Here is a 22,374-nt window from a genome sequence, read left to right on the forward strand (position 1 = left end):
CTGTGTTTCTGCAGCATTTGCAACATCATGACTAAATGTAAATTTACCTCACCTCTCCCTTGATGTTGGACTCATAGTGCCTTTTACTAGAGGCTTCTGAGGCTGAGCAGAGCTCGGTTCCCATGAGATTGGCATCTGCAAAGCATTGGCTCCTTTTCCGGTCAGCAGGTAGACAGCACCAGCGCCCACGCCTTATGGGGCGCTGCCCTGCCATTACTTCAGTACTGTTAGAAATGCTGGGATGACATCTTTGGTTGCATTTATTATTGCTATTATTTTCGTTAAAAATGTTTTTGAATCCTCCCTTAAAGGAGATATTCACAGAATGATTGCTGGGCCAAAAGTAGGACCCACTTTCTGGCCCTTACTATGGGTCATCTTCTCTAGAGATGGTTGCAGTGATGCACAAATTTCATTGTCTTTGAAAGCTTCTGACTTTGAATCTCTTATTCTTTGGTAAAATCATATAAAACTAGCAGTTCTATAAAGTAAGAGCCAACAACAAAAAAAGGGAAAGTAATTTCAGAGGGGAAATGACATTACAATTGAAGGATTGACTCATCCTGTGTTAAGAACTCACATTGATGTTTAAAATACCATTCCACAGAACAAACTGGAAAACCTCTCCAGTTCAGGGGTGATTTTTATTGAATGAATGAACAAATAGACCATCTGTGCTATTAAAACTAGCAAATATCAGAAAACTAAACAATCTTAGTGTTTAAGGACATAATGCTCTTCTGTGTTGCTGGTGGCATTGTAAATTACAAGTTCTTGGAGGAAATTCACACTTTAAGAAATGTTTTCTTTTCGTACATTCAGCAGATATTTTCTGTGAACACCTACCTTGGAACTACTGACTTTTTTAATTGGGAAATTTTTCTTTGTAAATTTATGTATATGTTTTATGATTACAAAACACATGTGTGTTTAACTTTTATAGATAAAGCAAACACAAAAAGTGAAATCCCTGATAAATCTACCACCCATAGATAACCTCTGTTAACTTTCTGGTATATTTCCTTCTAATTTTTTTCTGTGTGTCTGTATTTATGTATCTCTTTTCCTATTTTTCGTATTGCAACTCACAGTTTAGATATACTTTTTACATATTTTATACCTAGATACATTTTATGTCTTTTGTTCTCCCCTTAATATTGTGAACATTCAAGTTAAGATGTATGCAAAAAGTGATATGGAGTTGCTACACACCATTTTCTCCTATAGAATATGTATATATATTGCTCTGTACAGTCATCGTAAGTTTGTGACTATTTCTCTCCTAGCGATTATGCTGTTATAGCTTTTGAGAGGATATTTTGCATATTGGTTTCGAGAATAACAGGCCCCTTTCCTCTTTTCAATGCTGGTCTGTCGTGAACGAGGATTTCAGTTCCAGGTGCCTGCTTAGGCTCCATCCTAAGCCTTCAATTCTGTCCTGGTCTTCCCAGGCCCCATGTAGTCCAGTGTGTTTCTCAGAAAAGCCCTTCTCTGTGTTCCAGAGGTCCCCCAGCGAGCAGACCACAAGGTGGTGGACACCATTGACCAGCTGGTCACACGTGTTGTTGGAGGCAGCCTGTCTCCCAAAGAAAGAGCTCTTCTCAAGGAGGACCCTGCTTACTGGTAGGTCTTTAGATGTTGCTCTTCAGAATTTCTCCCGTAAAGTACATGGCAATGTTTTTGTTGCTCTGATGATGTCCAGAGAAGAGGGTGAGATGCTTATTTTGCGCTGTGGTGTAGTCAGTGGGAAGAGCATGAGGGTGGGTCAGGTTCATGTGGGTTCAAGCTCCAGCCTGCTACTTACCTGCCATGTGGCCTTCTCTCATCTGGACATGGAGCACTTTGTCCCTGCTGTGCTGGTTTGAGGATGAGGTGAGAGGTGTATGCAAAGAGTGAGTGTAAGGTAAGGAATATATCACAGCAGTTGTTTGTGATTTATTGCTACTGTTTGTTAAACTGTCTTTTCCTTTTGCCTTATTGCCTCTTCACTTGAATAGAACTTTTTAAAATTAAGGTTTTCACCATAAATACAGTATTTGCTTATTAGAGAAGGTAAAGAAGAACAGAAAATTGGGCAAAGCCACCTGTGTGCTTACTGGCATTCACTGGCATTTTTGGGTATTTGCTTCCGGTCTTTCTGCTCATTGTGAGCTGTTTGGTTTTTAACACAGTTGTGATTATGCTGTGATATACCCTACTCCTTTTAGATAACACAGGAAAATGCTTGTATTCCCTACTTTTTGTAAACATTTCAGATGGCTGTGTTTACCGGTCCGCAGAGTAGGTGATCAGTTTGTCTAGCCATTCCTCTCTTGTTGGATTTTTAGAATGTTTTTGATTGTACACTATTTTTAATTTTTTCTGTGAATAGCTTAATGCGTCACATTTTTGTGTGTGTTTAGGATTATCTCTAGATTAGATTGCTGGAAGAGGAAAGGTTTTATACTTCGTTAACTTTTTAAAAAATGATCACAGTGGCATACGCCCTTTGTAAAAATAGAGAAAAGTAAAAAGGCAAAGATGGTGTTACTCAGAGCTCTCCCACTTTTCCCCCACAGTGTGTGCTCTGTAGTTGTGTCCTGTGTTTTAAACTTAACATAATTGTCCTTATTATCAATGAACGCATACTATTCCTTCGTACACAGTATACTACACTCAACTATTGCCCATTGGTGGATTCTTAGATTCTAATAAAGTTATGATGAATGTTGTTTTGCTTTTATTTATGTCTACATCTCTGGCAGTTTATTACGGTAATACCTGGGAGTGAAATTGCTAGTTTAAAAGGAAAGCTCATTTTAGAGGCTTTTGATCTGTGTCAGTGTTTCTCAACTGCAGCATTATTATTATTATTTTTTTTTTATTAGTTGTTTTGTTTGTTTTTTTATACTGCAGGTTCTTATTAGGCATCAGTTTCATACACATCAGTGTATACATGTCAACTGCAGCATTATTGATGTTTGAGGCTGGATAATTCTCTGCGGGGGGACTGTCCTGGGCATCCTTGGCCTCCACTCACTAGATGCCAGTAGAAACCTCCATCCCAGCCAAAAATACCTTCAGACATTGCTCAGTGTCCCCTGGGGGACAGAGTTGTCCCTGGTGGAGACCACTGATCTTTATCATCAGGTTATTTTCCGTGATTGACACCCTCATTGCCACTCCGTACATGTGCCATGCCCTCACATGAGTGTTTTGACTTAAGATAATTTCATAGTGTGATGTTTTACCTTATATTCCTTTGTTAATTAAAGAGATAATGTGTTTACTCATAGGACTTCTAGTTGTAGTTCCTCTTTTTTGAGTGGTCTGTTTAGGTCTGGTATAGTCAATGTTGTATTCATACCAAACTCTGTATTCTTGCTGTTGTAATTGCTAAAGATGCTTGAAAGGTGTAAATTTCTGTGTAATGGCACCAGGGCTTTGGTCCTAACCAGCATGATTTTTCAGGAGAAGAGTTGGAACTTGTTATGGTTTTATTTTTACAGAATTCGTTTTTTTTTTTTTTGGCTGCACTGGGTCTGTGTTGCTGCACTCGGTCTTTCTCTAGTTGTGGCGAGCGGGGCTACTCTTTGTTGTGGTGTGCGGTCTTCTCATTGCGGTGGCTTCTCTTGTTGCAGAGCACGGGCTCTAGGTGCGTGGGCTTCAGTAGTTGCAGCATGCAGGCCCCAAAGCTCACAGGCTTCAGTAGTTGCAGCGCTTGGGCTCAGTAGTTGAGGCTCCTGGGCTCTAGCGTGCATGCTCAGTAGTTGTGGCGCACGGGCTTAGATGCTCCGCGGCATGTGGGATCTTCCCGGACCAGGGCTCGAACCCATGTTCCCTGCATTGGCAGGCGGATTCTTAACCACTGAGCCACCAGGGAAATCCTTTACAGAATTCTTGAATTCATCTAGATTATGTTCATGTGTTGAATAAGATAGGCATGTAACTTAAAAGGTAAAAAAAAAAAAAGAAACCCAGCAACCTAATTGCCCCAGTATCAGTTATTGAATACTTTTTATTTAGCAAATACTTTTGCTTTCTGTGCACTTGGTACCGTTCTAAGCACTTTACTGCTTTAAGCATTAGCTGGCCGAACCCTCATAAACAACCTTTTGAGGTAGATATGTTGTCATCCTGATTTTACAGACAGAAAACTTGAGGCTCAAAAGAGACCTCTTGCTTCAAGGAGGCACAGCTAGTAAAAGACAGAGCTGAAATTCACATTCTGGCTCTGTGGTCTCAACCAGTGCTCATACTGAAGGAAGGAGGCTAGATAGCCTCAGATTGACAGATGAAAGCAGAGACCAAATCCTCTGGGCAAGATGTCATCTAGACTTGGAAGACCCAGGGGCAATTTCCAGGTGATTGCCGAGGTGATTGGGCTGGAGGGAAGGGGGACCCTGAGAGGACTAGGAGCATGCCTCTCTGTCGCATGACCACTGCGCACTACCCAGCAGGTTCATGATCACTGACAGCCAGGGGTGGCGGACGGAAGCATAGCCAGAGCTGGGTGTATGTGTGGTGGTGGGAGGGGGTTGCAAATCAGAAATGAGCATTGAGCTCTAAACCAAGTATTTGAGGGAAACTGGCAGCATGAAAGAAGACCACCCAACTCAGCAGATCTGGCACCTAAGAAGACAGTTACTATAAGAAAAAGAAGATTGTCTACAAGTACATATGTGTAGTTAATAGTCTTCGGTGAATAATAGCATATTGTATCCATGAAATAGGAACTGCTTGTTATGGAAAAGAACCAATTAAGGATCTTGGAATTGACAAATGTGATTGCTGAAATGATCTCAGTGGTTGGCTGATAGAACTGACCTGGATGAAGAACAGATTAGGGAGCTGGACTCAGAGACTTGATCGCCTGTGACCTCCTTCAGAAAGAATTACCCAGAGACTGTAAGAAGAAAGAGTGTGCAAAAAACAGTGTTAAAGAACTAGTAAACTTAGGTTTTTGGTGTGTATATTTGAATTCTTAAGTTAAAGTATTACTTGTATGTGATTTACCAAAAAAATGAATTGAAGTAAACACAGAAGGCAAAATGTTTCTGCCATGATATCCATGGCAGAAACCATGGCTGTGTCCATGCGGCATGCAGGATCTTAGTTCCCTGACCAGGGATTGAACCCGTGCCCCCTACAGTGGAAGTGCAGAGTCTTAACCACTGGACGGCCAGGGAAGTCCTACTCCTTGGAGACAGTCGCTTTTAGTTCATTAAACTACTTTTAACAGTTACTTCTGTATCTCTAGAGATGATAAGCCTATGTTGCTCTTTTTTATTTTATTTTATTTTATTTTTATGACCACACTGCAGGTCTTGTGGGTTCTTAGCTCCCCAACCAGGGATCGAACCCGGGCCCCAAAAGTGAAAGCACCGAGTCCTAACCACTGGACCACCAGGGAATTCCTCAAAGCATTTTCCTTATAATGAAAAGTGTATAAGTCAAGCCTCACAGCAACATGATGAAGTAGCTTATTATTATCATCCGTCTCATCTTACAGATGGAGAAACTGAGGCACAGAAAGATTCAGTAAATCTCACGGCTAATAAGTGGCTACACTGGGATTTGAACCTGGCAGGCTAGCTTAGGAGTATTCTATGCTCTTGATGTTATGCTCCACTAGAACTAGGGGAGATGGGTTTGTGACTTATGTCCTCACACTGCACTTGGCATTAGAACCGACCAGGGGAAAGGGACTTACATCGTGGGGATCCAGGTCACCTGGGCACTGACTCCACTTTCTGCCCTGGATGAGGGGCTGCGTTTGACTTGAGAACTGGAGCTTCCGTGTTGGTCAACCTTCCCTTATGTGGGAACCCTTGCTTGTTAGGGTGCAGTCTTGCAGGATGCTGCTGTTGGCCCAGCAGAGTGTCCAGGGCAGCAGAGGAGCCAGCACACAGGCTGTTTCCTCATATCCAGCCAGACCTTGACTGTGCAGTGAGCATCAACAGGAGCTTCATATGGAGCTGCCCACCAGGGACATGCCACATCACACGGTGCTGCCAGTGTCCTGCTGTGCACTGCCACCTCACAGCCAATCAGTTTCTGTTATTGGTAGTTGGGAACCTCATCTAATATGTGATCTCAACGTCAAGCAGTCCAAAAGCCGCATGAAATATTGCCATACTCACCAAACAGTACTCGTTCTTTAACACAAACTGAGATTGAACGTTCACAAAAACCTTGTTATGAATGAGGTTGTGGAGAAAATTACAGAATATCCCAGGAAAGGAAAATCACGTGGGCCACATCGTGCAATGCATAGAAGTTGAAACCAGCAACAGCCAAAATAAAACAGACTTCTAAATAACTTTTGTATGAAAGAGAATTAGAATTGGAATTAGAAACTCTTCAGAAGGAAGTAGCAGGGAGAGCATTGCATATAGAATGCAGCCATAACAGTGGTTGGGGGAAAGGTGTGACCTTGCGTGTGTATCAGAAATAAAGAGTGAAGGTAAGCATTCAACTCGTGAAGCAAGAAAGAAATGGTGCAAAAAGCCCAGAGACTACAAGGAAAGGGTTAATAGACATGAAAGAAAGTGCTAATGAAATGGTCAACAAAGTAAATAATGTGACCTTCCCCTTTCTAACCCGTTCCTTGAGCAAATCCTTAAGTTTGCTTTATATTCTTTCAACCTTTGTGAAAAAAACAAATATACGTGGATGTTATGTACACAGAGCAGTTTCATATGGTACGTATCAATCTTCTTCTCTAGCTTGCTCTCCATGGGCTATATTACAGATCTCTTTCTATGTCAGTACATGTAATTCAAACTCCTCTTTTCTGTACTGTCCTCATTATGACTCTGGCACGTGATTTCACAGCAGTGGCACACTGGCCTTAATGATGTAGTTAAAAGGTCGCTGAGTGTCCACCATTTGAAGGGCGTCATCTCCTGAAAGTGATGTCCAGGAGCAACACCTGCCTCTCCCTGACAGCAGAGCGCTTCCATGGTTTCAGGGTAACTGGTTTGTATTGCGAGGCCACCAGGAGCTGGGAGCTCCTTCATGGCTGCTGATGACGGAAATTGAGGAGGAGTCGACCAGTGTTTGGTCAAAGCTCCTGGTCACCCTGTGGTCACTCTGAGCAGGACAGATGACCAGGGCCCAGCTCTGGGTCCTTGGTGGAGCCGGGCAGAGCCTCTCCAACAGCAGGGAGGCCACCAAGTAGAAAGGGTTTGCAGAAGTGTATTTACAGTGACAATTTGGTCATGCTGGTGTATTCACAAATGTCCTGCTATTCTTTTTTTGTTATATAGGTTTTTATCTGATGACAGTAGTCTGGAGTATAAATATTATAAGCTGAAGCTGGCAGAAATGCAGCGGATGAGCCAGACCTTGCCAGGAGCAGATCAGAAGCCGATGGCAGCAGAATGTGCAGTCCGGGCCATGCTATATGCCCGGGCGGTCCGGAGCCTCAAGAAGAGGCTCCTACCAGGGCGGCGGCGGGGGCTGCTTCGAGCTCAAGGACTCCGGGGCTGGAAAGTGAGGAGAGCGACCACCGGGACCCAGACCCTCCTCTCCTCAGGCACCAGGCTGAAACACCATGGCCGGCAGGCTCCAGGCTCCTTGCAGGGAAAGCCGCCCCAACCAGACGGAAATGTTGCTGCCAAGGACTGCCCGCCAGACCCAGCCGGACCCTCTCCTCGGGACCCCAGCCCAGAAGCCTCAGGCCCATCCCCCAAGCCAGCAGGAGTGGATGTCTCCGAAGCCCCTCAGACCTCTTCTCCCTGCCTGTCTACTGATGGTGAGTGCTCACTCCTGTCCCCCTCCTCTGGGCCGCAGCCCCAATGCTCATCTATCCCCGGGGGTCTCTGCAGAGACAGGTGGCTTCAGTGGGCTGGGCTGGGCAGCAGGCAGCAGCGAAAGGGACCTGGCCAGGATGGCACACACAGGGGCACTCTCTCTCCTCTTGCTTCCTCAAGGGGCTGGCCCTAGACTCCTGCTGCCCCCTTCCTCTTATCCTGAGTGTGGAGCTGACACGAGGTGCTGCCTGGTGACTCTGTGCTTCCCTGCAAGGTCCTCCTGCTGGCCAGCAGGGTGTGCCATGTGCCCATGCTTAGGGCTTTGAGCTCCTTGATCCATTTCTCTCTATTCTTGCCCGTTATATGTTCCATAAGGCTGCCCGTGTTCTCGTTCTGCTTCCTCTTCCCCGCTAAGGTCTCTGTGTTTCCTTCCTTAGAGTTAGTTGACCTGCAGTTTCTTTTGTTTCTCCCAGCCATTACCTTCTCCTACTGCAACAGCCCTGCCCTCTGGCCAGTGCTTCCCGCTCAGCACTAGGTGGGAATGGAGAGGGAAAAAATTTACACAACTGCTACATTTCTCTAGCTATTGCTACGTAACAAGCAAATCCAAACTGTGGCTTCAAACAGGAGGCATCCAGTGTTGCTTTGAGTCAGCTGGGCCGGGCCTGCACACTGTCTGCAGGCAGCGGCCAGTTGTCTGGAACTGTCAGCTGAGGTGACAGGGGTAGTGGGCTACATGCCTGTCACCCACCAGCAGTTCACCTGACAGTCGGGTTTGGGCATCCAGGAGAGGCAGAGGAGGTGCTTGAGCCCTCTCAGGCCTGGACTCCACATTTCTGTCACATTCTTAGCCAGCAAGAGTTCCAGGGCCAGCCCCAATTCAAGGGGAGAAAAGAGAGTCCACCTCTGCTGGACAGAGCTGCAGAGTCACATGGCAAAGGGCAAGGGTACAGTGAGGGGCCATCTTTGTAATCAGCCTCCACAACCCCACGATGTTCACATGGGAATCGGCAGCTCAGAACCAATACATGACAGTTGCTTTATTTTGTAGTTGATACGAAGACAATGGAGACTGCAGAGAAACTGGCCAAATTTGTTGCTCAGGTGGGACCAGAGATTGAACAATTCAGCATAGAAAACAGCATTGACAACCCCGACCTTTGGTATGTACCCATCACACCCCTTTAATTTGAGCCCATGAGTGTCCTGAGAGCCCACAGGAGTTCACCCCATGAGTGTCCTGAGAGCCCACAGCAGGTCGCCCCAGGATAAATCACAACTTCACTTCTGCTGAGCTCAGGGCTGTTAGGGAGCATCTGTTTTAGGTTGTTGGGAGACCTGCCCTCATCTGGGGCATCAGGAAAAGCCTCTCCCAGAGGGAAGTTTAAGCTGGATCTTAAGGTTCAGTGGGCGTTGGCCCGGGGAAGGGGGAGAGAATGCCCTGGCCAAGGGGCTTATAGTTTCCCCGGACCTTTGCAGAGGCAAAGAGGAGAGTGTGTCCTCGCCCATGAGTCTGAGGAGGAGGAGGGCACTGTCCCTGGTCATGCTGGCTACTCTGGGCAGGACGAGAATGTGCAGCTCATGTAGCATGTTGGTGGGTTTTGGTCCAGGTGTGAGCAACAAGCACTTCCACGCAGTGATGGCTTGTCACCCTTGTGCCAGGAGGGGGCACCATTATCCTCTCCATTCTTCAGATGGCGTAATCATTCAACACCACACAGCCCAGAGGCCACAGAACCAGAGCCCCACTCTGCCTGCAGGGTGCGGGTTCTCCTTCAGGGAGAGGCTGCCTGAGGGCCATGTGTTCCCAGTACTGAGCCGTAACCCGGCTGGGCTCCCCTTGGAGTGGGTGGGGTTCCCATGCTGTGTGGATTGTGTCCTATTGCCAGCTAGGGGTTCCGGGCCCTCACCCTGCTCCCAACATGCTGGAGAGTCGTGCCTCAGCTTAGTTAAGAATACAGTTAAAAACTTTACATTTCCTGGAGCATTTCTGGGACCCAGTAGTGGCTAAGCGCACACTTCTAGTTTGGCCTTACACACAATCTCTGTGTTTGTGGTGAGAATTTTTGGGTATCTTCCAGAAGGGGATTGTTGAATCATAGTTCAATGCAAACTAAGTTTTGTTAGTGCAAATTCCCCTCCCTGAGGGCCACTCTCCTAGGAGTGTCATGAGTGCCTGTCCCCACCCCCCACCTTTTGGCATGCCTTTGAGCCAGTGGGATTGGTGAGGAATTTCTAATTTTCTCAGTGAAGTTTTAGTTTGCGTTTTTCTTATGAGTGAAATTGAACCTCTTTTCATAAACTTGTGTCCTTTGAATATCTTTCTGTAAACTGTTCATATCATTTGCCCTTTTTTAAAAAAAAGTTTTGTTGAGGTATAATTGACATGCCATAAACTGCACATATTTGTCTAATAAGTTTTTTTTATTAATTTATTTTTGGCTGCCTTGGGTCTTTGTTGCTGCGTGCGGGCTTTCTCTAGTTGCAGTGAGCGGGGGCTACTCTTCCTTGCGGAGCGCGGGCTTGTCATTGTGGTGGCTTCTCTTGTTGCAGAGCACGGGCTCTAGGCGCGTGGGCTTCAGTAGTTGTGGCACGTGGGCTCAGTAGTTGCGGCACACGGGCTTGGTTGCTCCACAGCATGTGGGATCTTCCCGGACCAGGGCTCGAACCCTGCATTGGCAGGCGGATTCTTAACCACTGCGCCACCAGGGAAGTCCCTGTCTAATAAGTTTTAATGCGTGTTTACACTCATTCAGCCATCACCACCATCAAGATGATGAACACATCCATGACTCAAAAATTTCCTTGTCATCCCTTCCTGCAGGCAGCTGCTGATCAGGGCTCTCTCACTGTAAATAGTTTGTATTTTCTATAATTTTGTATAAATGCAGTTTGTTCTCTCCTTTTGTCTGGCTTCTTACTCCACATAATTATTCGGGTTCATCCACGTTGTGTGTATCCATAGTTCATTCCTGTTTATTGCTGAGTGTATCGCATTGTATGGCTGGACCACAGTTATCTACCCATTCAGCTGTTGATGGCATTGAGATGTTTCCAGTCTGGGACGATTTCAGATGAACCTTCTGTGAGCAGTCATGTACAAGGTCTGCTTTTATTTCTCTCCAGTAAAATACTGAGGCAGAGAAAGGCTGGCTCACAATGGTGGGTCTGTGTTTAACTTTTGAAGAAACTTCCAGACTGTCTTTCTAAGTGGTGGCACAGTTTTGCATTTCCAGCACCTTGGGTGAGAGTTCTGTTTCCTCTCCATCCTCACCAGCACTTGATAGTGTCAGTCTTCATGTTAGCCGTCCTGGTGTGGGGGAGGGGTGTCCCACTGTGGTTCTCATTTGTGTTTCTCTGAGGACTAACAGTGCTGAGCATCTTTGCATGTGCTTGTGTATTTCTTTAGTGAAGTGTCTGCTCGGATCTTTGGCCCATTGTTTTATTGGGTCATTTATTTACTTATTAATGAACTTGGAGAGTTTGTTATATATTCTTGATACAAGTTATTTGTCAAGTGTGTGGTCTGCAGATAATTTCTCCCAGTCTGTGACTTGTTTTCTCATTCTAGCAGTGTCTTTTGGAGGGCAGAAGTTCTTAATCTTTGCCCTTTTCTTGATTGGGCTTTTTGGATTTATTCTTTCTAGTTTCTCTGACCTTTTACCTGTAATGTAATTGTATCTATTTCCTTCATAGTTGGATATTTATCTTTCACGTTACTTATGGTATGTTTTGCAGCGCAGAAACGTTTGATGTAGTCAAATTTCTCAGTTTTATCTCGTTGCACCTGGATACAGAGTTACAGTTAGAAAGAATCTCCCTACACTCAGATTATAAAGACATTTATGTATTTTCTTCTACAACTTGTATGGCTTGGTTTTTACATTTAGATCTCTGATCGGTGTAGGGTTATTCAGGAGCAGAGAGTACAGCATAGATCCAATTTAAATATTTTTGTAAAAAGCTGCCCAGTTGTCCCAACACCATTCGTTGAAAAGACTATTCTTTTTCACAGTGGTTTGAGAGGCCACCTTCATCAGATACTGTGTTTCTGGCCTTTTTCTTGGTCTGTCTGTCCATAGACAAGTAGCATGCTGTTTTAACTATAGAGGCTTCGCACACCTTGTAATACCTGGTGGAACTGGGCCCCTTGTTGATCTTGTTCAGGGGTTTCCTAGATAGTCTTACATACTCATGTTTCTATATGAACTTAAGAATCATGTTCAGATCCAGAAAAAAATGATGCTTTTACTTTTATACATTAATATTTAATTAAGGGAGAATTGACTTCGTTATGAGCCTGAGTTGTCCTGTCCAAGAACAAGGGCTGTCTTTCCTTTGGCCCAAGTAAATTTTGTGTGTTTTTGGTTTCCTACTCCAGCCGCAGCTCCAAGCTGTGGCTAGGGCCATTGGACTCCGAGGCTCAGAGAGGCCTTTTTGCCAGCACATTCACGCAGCTTTGCTGCAGGACATGAGGCAGGAGGTGACACACCTCTCTCCATCTCATGGCTGGAGTATGGGAGGAACCAGAGAGTCACAGTGAGCACACACAGGCCCAGAGTGGCCGGTGATGTAATCAGAAAGAGATGAGGTAAGGCCCAGGTCGGATCTCCTGGCTGTAGTGTTAGAGCTCGTTCTAGCATGTTCTCTGGTCGTCCCTGCATACCTTGTTCCTACAGCTCCCTCCCCCAGAAAGCAATTAGGCCTCTTATGTTCTGGCTCCTTCATTAAATTACTAATACTCTTCAAGCCTTCTATCTCATTGTAAAGCTGCCCATCAGCCACAGCTGGTGGAAAGAGGTCATGCGTTTGCTTCTTTGTCCCACCCCCAGCTTTGTCAGGTCCATTTGGACAGTTTCAGAAAATAGGAATGTTTATAAAGAACCCTCTGGTTAACCAATGTATTTCATCTTTATCCCAGGTTTCTACATGACCAAAACAGTTCAGCTTTCAAATTCTATCGAAAGAAAGTATTTGAACTGTGCCCATCGATTTGCTTTACGTCATCTCCGCTGAACCTTCATGCCAGCAAGAGCGCCGATTCTCAGGAGAGCCCCCTGGAGCCCATGGAGGGGGAAGGAGAGTTTGAGGATGAGCCCTCTCAGCACGAGGCTGAGCTGGAGAGCCCAGAGGTGATGCCTGAGGAAGATGAGGGCGAGGAGGAGGATGAGGAGGAGGACGAGGAAAGGGGTGAGGAGGCCCCCACTCCTGGAGGGGCATCCAGGCCGGCAGGAGGGTCGACCAAGTCCGAGGGCTCGGAGGGCAGCCCCCCAGCTGATGGCCTCCTGAGCGAGGTGGCCGAGGATGGCCCGGCTGGTGCGCCTGCCCTGTCACAGTCCTCCTCAGGGGCCTGCTTCCCCCGGAAGAGAGTCAGCAGCAAGTCGTTGAAGGTCGGCATGATTCCGGCTCCCAAGAGGCTGTGTCTCATCCAGGAGCCCAAAGGTGAGTGCCTGGCTATCGACACAGTGCCCCCAGCACGGTCTTCTGTTTAACACCTGAGGAGGAGTCATGGTGCTCGGTTGTGGGCCATGAAAAATTGTGGAGACGTTGTCTGACTGTTTTGAAGAATTTACCTGGCCCTCAGCCCAAGTTCAGGTGCAAGATGACCAGCTGGCCCCCGTCACCCTTTCCGCCTCTGATTGCTTCAGCTAACCTGGACATTACCTTCCAGAACACTCCCAGGGCCAACACAACATGGAGTTCTTCAGTCTTATGTTTTTAACCTAAAATAGTCCTATTGGTTTTGCACACAGTCCAAAACGTTCATGAGAAACTGACGTTTCCAGTTGGTCTGAGGTTGGCATTCTAAGGAGATGCTGTGTTTGGCTTCTAGCACCCCACATGCTGCTTGTTATTTTCCATTATTGCTCAGCTTCCAACAGGGGAGTCCTGGCTGTGGAAGAAATGGGCCTGGGTCATCTTGGCTGTTTCCTGCCTGTGATCTTGAGGCGTGTCCAGCTTTCTGAGTGCCCCCACCCCCCCGAAGACCCCAGGGTAGTGATGACTGCTTAGTGACGATGAGGCAGGAGGACACGGACCGGGACCAGTCTTGGGCAGCGGTTAGTGGGAGCTGTGCAACCCATGCTCTGCCAGCCTTGGCCATGGAAGACCATCTCCTACCTACCTGTGGGGAAGGTCAAGGTTCTTGAGGTACAATTTACCAGCAGTAAAGGTGCACCCTTTTCAAGTGGACAGTTCACGGAGTTTTGGCAAAGGTGTATAGGCATGAGCCCCCCAGTACGGCCGAGCTGGAGCTCGTCCGAGAAGTGTTTCTGTGTCCCTCTGCAGTTTCCTCCTCTACCCAGCCCGGGCAACCACTGACCATCTTCTGGCCTTGTGGTTTTGCCTTTTCTAGACTGTCAGTAGGTGAACCACATCATGTCCCGCCTTTTGTTGGGCTGCTCGCTGCCCACCCAGGTCTCCACACAGCCGGGCCTGTGTGGAGCTGATGCTGCGACGCTTGTGTGGCAGGTGGTTTTGGTGAACAGGCCTCCATCGTGTGCGGAGAGCCTGTGTGTGCTACGTTATTGAGACCATCATATTCACACCCAGCAGTGTCAGTATAGTTTCTCCTGCTAAAGGAACAGTTCTCGTGGTTTGTGTTTGGAAACCTTGGTGTTGCAATGGACTTCTAACTGTTCTACTAAACTCTTATGTCCTTCAGAACTTATCAGAGTGTGGTAGCACATCAGAATGCTTGTTAAGATGGCTTTCATGGGGGGAAAGTGGAATTCTTTCTACTTTAGAAGCTCTCAGTTATTTTGATAGGGTGGTTGATGAGATAGTACCAGACCTGCTGATATCTCCTTTGTCAAATATAATAATAACAATAATAATAATGTGATGTGGTGCTGTGTATGAGAAGCATGGTTGTTTTTACTAGAAAGTTCTGAGTGGACTTGACTTCTCTATCTATGGAACAGTCGCAGGGACATGAGGAGGGCACGGTGTTGCAAATAGCTCATTTGTTGAAGCAAAATGTATTCCTACGGTCATGGAAAATGATCCACGTGTCAGGTCCTTCGTCATAAACGTGGGAGTCACGCTTAGGTAGACTCTCCCACTGCAAGGCAGCCCTCAGTTGAGCCTCTGTTCTGCCTAGGCACTCTGTGGGTCACACGATTCCTTAGAGGAGCCAGGGCCGAAGGGCTGGCCCTGTGGTGCAGCTCCTAGCCACCTTCTGTCAGCAGAGGGGCTATAAGCCCAAACTACAGCACCCTCATCTTCTAAATAATTCGGGGAAAGTACATATATGTGTATATATCCATTTCTTTTGTCTTCCAGTTCACGAACCAGTTCGAATTGCCTATGACAGGCCTCGGGGTCGTCCCGTGACCAAGAAGAAGGTGAGCGTGGCTGTGAGTCCTTACGTGTGACGTAGTCAGAGTTTGCCAGAGTTCCAAAGGGCACTGGCGTGACTAAGCTATACTCATACTTCAGGCCAGGTGTCAGCATACAAAGCACAACACACAGCCTTTTCTCTCCCGGGACTTCATATTTTTTTAAGCACAAGCCTCTTGTCAGTTAACAACAGCCTGTATTTATTTATTTATTTTTAATTTTTATTTATTTATTTATTATTTTTGGTTGTGTTGGGTCTTCGTTTCTGTGCGAGGGCTTTCTCTAGTTGCGGCGAGTGGGGGCCACTCTTCATCGCGGTGTGCGGGCCTCTCACTGTCGCGGCCTCTCTTGTTGCGGAGCACAGGCTCCAGACGCGCAGGCTCAGTAGTTGTGGCACACGGGCTTAGTTGCTCTGCGGCATGTGGGATCCTCCCAGACCAGTGCTCGAACCCGTGTCTCCTGCATTGGCAGGCAGACTCTCAACCACTGCGCCACCAGGGAAGCCCCTCGGGACTTCTTAAAAGTGTTTTGCATTGCCCAAAACCACAAGAGGGAGTAATTAGTCTATTTAATGGACGTGTGAGGCCTGATATGTGCAATGGATTGGAGAGATGAACAAGATAATGTCTCAGCCAATGAGAAGTTCAGATTTAGTAGACTATAATTGTGGTTAAAAGAGTGCGCTACTTTGCTAGTACGCCGAGTACATGTGCGTGTGTGTGTGTGTTTATTAACTGGTCAGCACCTCTTGTGCTCCCAGCTCCATCTGCCCACCTAGAGGCAGCCATGAGCGGGGCTGGCAGCAACAGAAATGTGCAGGACCAGGAATGGTGGGTGCTGTGGGTGCAGAGAAGCAGGTCAAAGGGAGACAAGGAATAAGGTGGGTTGGGGGGTACCCTTTAAGCAGGGAGGCCTAGGAGAAGCCCCAGATCAGTCACAGGTCAGTAGGGAGCCCTTTGTGCCTAGAATGGAGTGATGGGGTGAGGAAGTAGAGGTGGCAAGCACCCAGGTCACATAGGGCTTGTAGATGGATGTCAGCACTGTGGCCCCTTCTTTGGGAGAGGCATTGGAGAACCACGGTGGGGATTTGGGTGGAAGACATGGCCACTATGGCTGCTGTGTTGAGAGCAGCCTGTGGGGTGGGGGGTGAGGCAGAGCCGGGGGGCCAGGAGAGGTGAAGGTGGAGTTGGTGGGACTTGCTCATGAATTGGATGTGGAAGAGAAAGCCAAGAGTCCAGGGTGACTCCAGGGTTGTCGGCCTGGACAGTTAAGAGAATGGAGCTGCCATTGACTGAAATGGGGAGCCCCTGTGGGAGCAGGTCATTGGAAGGAGAAGGGGGCACACTCCAGACAGCTGGGCTGACACATGTCGGGGCAGATGAGGCTAGACAAGCTCACCTGGGATACATGTGGGGACATCACAGGTCTCTAGAGGTCAGGGAGGTGAGTGGGGAACCAGGCGAGGTCTCTGCTGGTGTCAGGGGGTGAGCAAAGCCCAAGTTGTGGCTCAGACCTGTTCTGAGTGCATTGCGTCAATATCAATGGCCAGAGGAAGCGTCAGTGTGACCCCAGTTACAGCTGAGAGCAGGGACCTTCCTGTACCCGAAGCTTGTGGTCTTAACAGCTGTGTTGGGTTTTAAGCTGACCCAGCACCCGGGTACCCATCTGGTGGCCTGGGTGAGGCACAGCCTGCTGAGAAGGCAGCCTTTTCAGGCTCAGTCTGGCCATCTAATGTTGGCATGTGAATCCTGGGGTTCTGTTTTTACATCTGTAAAGTGGGGCAGTTGCACCTATCCTGCATGTAGGAGATACCTTGAGGATTAAATGAAATGTGTGTTAACCCGGTGTGCAGCCAGCTGGTGTCCTGCAAACATGGATCTCTCTTTGGGGTGACTGCAGGCAGGGAGGAGGTCTCCCCTGCAGCTCTCTGTGCACACCTCAGCCTGGCCTATGGTGCATGGCTTTGCTCCAGCCCCAGGAAACCAGGCAGGGTGATTCTTAGACACAGTTGAACACTCACAAAGATCTGTCCAGCTGAGTGGACCCCTGTTCCTCCTGTTGCTCCCACCTGAACAGCTTTCCTGAAGGGAGATGCAAGCCTGCCATTTGGGGACCCATGGCCAGCCTTCCCTCTGCCTTCCCCATCCTCTTCCCCTCCCACACTTCCCCTGCTCAGACCCTCTCCACTACTCCCAGCTGCATTGATCAGGACAGAGGAACCTTCTCCCTGGGAGCATGTGAGGCCCTGGGGACAGGCTGTGTTCAGTGTTTAGTAAACGGATTAAAGAAACAGGCTCAGGCGGCAGGGACTCTGAGCCCCCAGCTGCCCAGCGGTTCCAGCACACTGTGGGTGCTAATGAATATTCATGAGTGAATGGAAATCCCCTTTGCTCACACGGGGCAGGCTCCTCCTCCAGAGGCCTCTAGGCTTTTTAATTTGTCTTCCCACAGTCAGCTTTGGAGCCCAGACTTCCTCTAGGGCTTCTTACCTTTCCATCCACAGGGTCTTTCCCAGGCCCCATCCTTCTTCCCAGCTGCACTGGCTCTCAGTGAGGTCTGCTCTGTGCTAGACATGGACCCCAGAGTCCAAGTAAAACCCGGTCCCTGCCCTTGGGGAGCCCTCAGAGCTCCAGACCTGGGAAGGACCAGACAGACACATAGGTCAGTCAGGTTTGCTGAGTAATGCCTGAGGGCAGCCAGGGAAGCTTCCAGGATGGGGTCACTGCTCAGAGTTTTGGAAGCCCATGAGAATGAATGAAGCAGTCGGAGAGGAGTGGGGGTCAAATAGGGAGGACCCTTTGAACCGATTTTTCTGTACAGCCTCTCTCCACTGCCTTTCTGGATCCCTCCTGCCTTAGCCCTGCTGCCCCTCTGACTCCTGCACTCCAGGGGCCTTCCTGCCTCAGGTCCTGTGCCCTGTGTCCCTCAGCCTGGGATATGCCCTCTGGTCATCACAGGGCCACTCTCTTTATCCAGGTCTCCACTCTGGGCTCTTCCTACTCACCCTTTGGCCCCAGGACCCACCATCCTCTCACGAAGTTTAATTCACAGCCTCAACACTGCAACAAGAGTGGTCACGGTGAAGCCTGAGAGGCTGGTCTGGCGTGGTTCTGTGGGGATACCTCAAGCTGGTGACCTACAACCTTTAGAGGTCTCAACCCACCCAGGGAATGTTGCCAGGACCATGGCTTGATCTTGAGCATCTGTGGAGTCAGGGAGGCATTAGGGGTGTTAGTACTGGACCATGTCCAGGTGTAACCCACGCAGACCCTTGCTCCAGGGGCTTTGCTGCACCTCACATGCCACACTCTTCTCTCTCCTCAGAAACCCCAGGACTTTGATTTTGCCCAGCAGAAACTGACCGACAAGAACCTGGGGTTCCAGATGCTACAGAAGATGGGCTGGAAGGAGGGCCACGGCCTGGGCTCCTGTGGGAAGGGCATCAGGGAGCCCGTCAGCGTGTACGCAGTGGGCGCTGGGGGCCAGGGGTGGGGATGGGCAACCGTGCCTGGGGAGATGAGGCTTTCTGTGGGATTCTGGTCCTAAGTCCTTTGACCTGCAGCCTGATTCTTGGTTTCCTTCATGTCGAACATGGCTTATAGCAGATCATTTACATATGCAGGTGTTCACACAGCTCCTTGCTGCACTTGCATAGACTTGGTCCCTGGCATTTGGCCACATTCATTATTATCATAAAAGCTTGAGTGGTAATGCTGGGTAGTTACGCTAAGAGCCACTTCCCTTTTCCAGGAGCCCACATGAAGACTAGCCAGGGTAGAGCACGGCCCAGAGTTTATTAAGCCCCATTAGCATCCAGCAAGCATTTCAGTTAAAATTGAGCTTAGCACCTGCTGGGGAGGCTTTCTGCTGTAATCAGGGGCTGGCTTCTGAGCATACTTCTCAGAAAGTTTGCATGCCTGCACGGGTGAGTATCCCTTGTTCCCCACTGTGAATTGTGTCTTTATTTTCCCCCTCCCTTGCTGTCACTGTTGTGTGTCCCTCATACCTCTGTCCCACTCTGATGGCTCAGGCTATTTTCCATCTCCTGGTGGCCGGGCTCTGGGCTCAGGTGTGGCTAACTCTCCATTTTGCTCCTTAGGGGAACTGCCTCGGAAGGGGAGGGGTTGGGTGCCGACGGGCAGGAGCACAAAGAAGACACGTTTGACGTGTTCCGTCAGAGGATGATGCAGATGTACAGACACAAACGGGCCAACAAATAGGTATGTGTGTGAGCTAGTGTGGGGGGCATTCTGCCTAAGCTGATGTTCTGGTACACAGAGACGCTTCCTCTAGAAAAGTTAGTGTGCCCCACTCAAAACCCAAACATCAAAATATCACTCCCCCCAAAAGATCATAAAATTTTGTGAGGGAAACAAGGAGTGTTTGGATGTGGATGTGTCCCACCTCTCACCTTCCAGGCTGAAGGAATGAGCCCCATGCTCGCCAAGCGCCACTGCACGCAGCCCATGGTGCGGCCTCAGCACTGGGCTCCCAGGTGCGACTGTACGTGGCCATCTTGTGGAAACAAGCCACCACGGGAGCGGCCTGGTGTCTTGCAAGTGTAAGGGTGACCTGGAAGCTGGTGCTGCAGAGGACGCCACTCTGCCTCATCCCTTTCTGAGGGTCTTCAAATCCTTTTCCTTCTGCGGGGCCTTTGGCCTATAAATATCCTATCTTTCTCCTCTCCTTTTAGTTGTCCTCCCCACCCATAATTTCCATCTCAGTTTTGAACAAAATCGTTCTCTCCCTGAATAGATGAAAACCATTGGTGAGAAAGATAAGGCTTGAAGCAACAATTACTCTTAAAACGCCACCTCTGTCCCGGATCTGCCCTGGAACCAGTGCCCAAGTAGGTTTGGTGTGTACACAAAAAACAAACGTCTCTGCAGTTTCTGGTGCGGAGGTTCCACCCGCTGGCTTTTCTTTTTCTTAAAAAAAGAACGCACCATTTCCAATCTGCTTTTGCCTTTCACCCTCTTCCAAATGCTTTTGGCAGCAAGTCTTCTCCAAGTCTCCCCTGGTTCCGCTCAGAAGGTGGGGCTGCCCTTGAAAGCACCAGCGCCCTTTAAGTGCTCAGGAACCAGCTCCTGTCGGTTTTCCTGTCCCTGGACACATTGCTCTCTAAAAGTGATCTGCTAGCAAACTTGATACCGAAACAGTCACAGATCGTATCTTCTCAAATTTAAATAGGGAATATAAATCAGTAATAATGAGGTCTGTGCTCTGGTACCATAGCTGTCAGTCGGAGTGCTGAAGCTCTTTAAACAAGTGGAGGTACTGGATTCGATGAACATGTTATTTATGGAGTCTCATCTCTTAAATGCATCCCAAGAGACTTAACGAAATTTCAGCAATGTATTCAGCAGCTGTATTCAGTGGGGAGTAATCATTACACCGATGAAACTTTCCCCAAATTTACGTGTCTCTTAGAATCCACAAAGCAAACTAGTTGTTTTTTTTTTAAACCACATATGGAGTCTCTCCTACAAAGGGGTGGGAGGTGTAAACTCTTCAAGACTCTTCATTTTTTGCATGTGTGGCAGTGTAAAGAATGGTTTTATTAGGGCCTTTGTACAGAGCAGAAAGGATCCTCTTGGGGTGGGCTCTGCAGCTGTTTGCTATTTCAAGGCGTATGATTGCCGCCCCTTCCAGCTTCTCGCACTCTGCCTCTTGCAACTACATGCGAAATTCTCAGGCTGTGGGAATCTCTCAGCCCTTCCTCATAAAGCAGCAGTGTTGAAGTTTTAAATACATGCTAAAGTCTGGAAAACAGGATCCTGCTGATACTATAAGCTTGGGGGACACAGCAGTGAGTTTCCCTGTCAGCCACTTGTATTGGCTGTTGTGAAATCCTTGCTTTCTCAAAGCCCGAGACCTCCTGGGCTGTAGTCCCAGGCTTCTCTGGATCTGTCTTGTCTGTCGGCCCACACTCACCAGCACAGCGTCACGGGCCTGTGCCAGCATCTTACGTGCCAGCCTGATGTTGCCCTTCTTCATGCCACGGGTAGTCCCCAGGGCTCTGCTTGCTTCTGGTCACTTTTGTTGCTTTGGAAACTGGCAGATCTTTATGGCCACGGACATGCTGGAGGTTCTTCAGCAGAGTTGAAATAGCCTGCAGGGGTGGTGTGGTTTGGGGGAACCACAGCTATGGGGGTTCACCTCCTTTCTCTTCTAATCTTTCCAACAGCCTTCCACATTGGCTGGGGGTCAGGTAAAGGGATAGAACTCTGAGAACAGGGCCTCAATCCCGCATGGCCTTTCACAGAGCACCCTTTGGTGCTGAGTGAGGTGTGCACCCCCCAGCATGGGTCCTGGCTCTTTCTTCAAGCGTAGCTTTGACCATCATATTCGCTTTGTCCTAGTATGTTCATCCTTGGCTTTCTCTGCTTTTATTTATAAGTAAAATACTTTAGGAATTCCCGGGGTTTGAGCCCTGTTCCCACAGCCTCCTGCCACTCCTCCTCCTGGGGGTGTCCTGCTTTGAGCTGACACTGTGAGCCTTTGGCAGTCGTCAAAGGGAGCACCTACTTCTTGAGCCTGGAAAGTCCTGTAAGCACTCAGGTGGCGCTTCTGTGGAGTTGGCATTGAGGCAGTGAAGGCATTGCGTGGGCCGGGGAGGAGCGTGGTGGTGCGTCCCTGTGCCAGCTGTCAGCTGGGGACCAGCGCGCTGGCCCTCTGTGCCCGCCCTTGCCCTCTCCAGCAGAGACCGCTCTACGGGGAGCACGCGTGAGCAAGTGCGATGTGCAGTTGCATAGCCTTGTCAAAGTCACAGTGTCTTTTCTGTCATTCTAGTTCCAGGGTCTCTTCCATGAGGACGACAGGCATCCGGAAAGTGCTAACTCACCACTTTGGGTGCTTACTGTCTCTGCCTTGTTTCCATCACTGGAAATCATATAGAGAAATTTAGCGTTTTTGGTCCTTGGTAAAACCTAGAAGACGTTTGTGATGTTACAAAATGGAAGCTTTGGGTTTTTTTTCTTTTTTTTAATCTAAGAAGTTGTGGTTGTTGTTAATCATTTAGCAGTTGAAATAAATGTAGAGAAAACCCAGTTTTCCATGGTCTCCATTGATGTGTTTTTAAATCAGACTGGTTGGGGAACACATGGTAGATGTTGTAGGGCCTACGTGGAGCTAGGTCGTAAACACTGCTGCCTCCCAGGCATGCCCTCTGCCTGCGGGGGCCTTTCTGACTGGCATGCTGCAGCTGGGGGGCCTGGTAAGTCACCGGGAAAGCCTAGAGGGTACCAGAAAGCAGGTAGTGATCAGGGCCAAACAGTGGGTGGGTCCACCCTGTTTT

At 48.3% G+C, this 22,374-nt stretch overlaps 1 protein-coding gene across 7 annotated transcripts in view; it reads left to right on the forward strand.

Annotated features, from left to right (window-relative positions):
• The window catches only part of SUGP2 (SURP and G-patch domain containing 2), a 30,502-nt gene extending 8,371 nt beyond the window's left edge, over window positions 1–22,131 (forward strand). For 3 of the 7 annotated variants that reach the window (XM_036846674.1, XM_036846676.1, XM_036846677.1), the window contains exons 4-11: window positions 1,503–1,623; window positions 7,251–7,738; window positions 8,788–8,899; window positions 12,658–13,178; window positions 15,021–15,082; window positions 18,402–18,538; window positions 19,177–19,297; window positions 21,870–22,131. In XM_036846674.1, coding sequence (XP_036702569.1) covers window positions 1,503–1,623; window positions 7,251–7,738; window positions 8,788–8,899; window positions 12,658–13,178; window positions 15,021–15,082; window positions 18,402–18,538; window positions 19,177–19,297 — 1,562 coding nt within the window. In that variant the 3' untranslated portion in view covers window positions 21,870–22,131. Of the gene's footprint in view, window positions 1–1,502; window positions 1,624–7,250; window positions 7,739–8,787; window positions 8,900–12,657; window positions 13,179–15,020; window positions 15,083–18,401; window positions 18,539–19,176; window positions 19,298–19,832 lie in introns of all 7 variants that reach the window. The other 4 variants (XR_005019270.1, XR_005019272.1, XR_005019271.1 and 1 more) reach the window with 3 other exon arrangements.
• Window positions 22,132–22,374: the final 243 nt, after the last annotated feature.

Source organism: Balaenoptera musculus, chromosome 3 (assembly GCF_009873245.2).
Source record: "Balaenoptera musculus isolate JJ_BM4_2016_0621 chromosome 3, mBalMus1.pri.v3, whole genome shotgun sequence".
Lineage (NCBI taxonomy): Eukaryota > Metazoa > Chordata > Mammalia > Artiodactyla > Balaenopteridae > Balaenoptera > Balaenoptera musculus.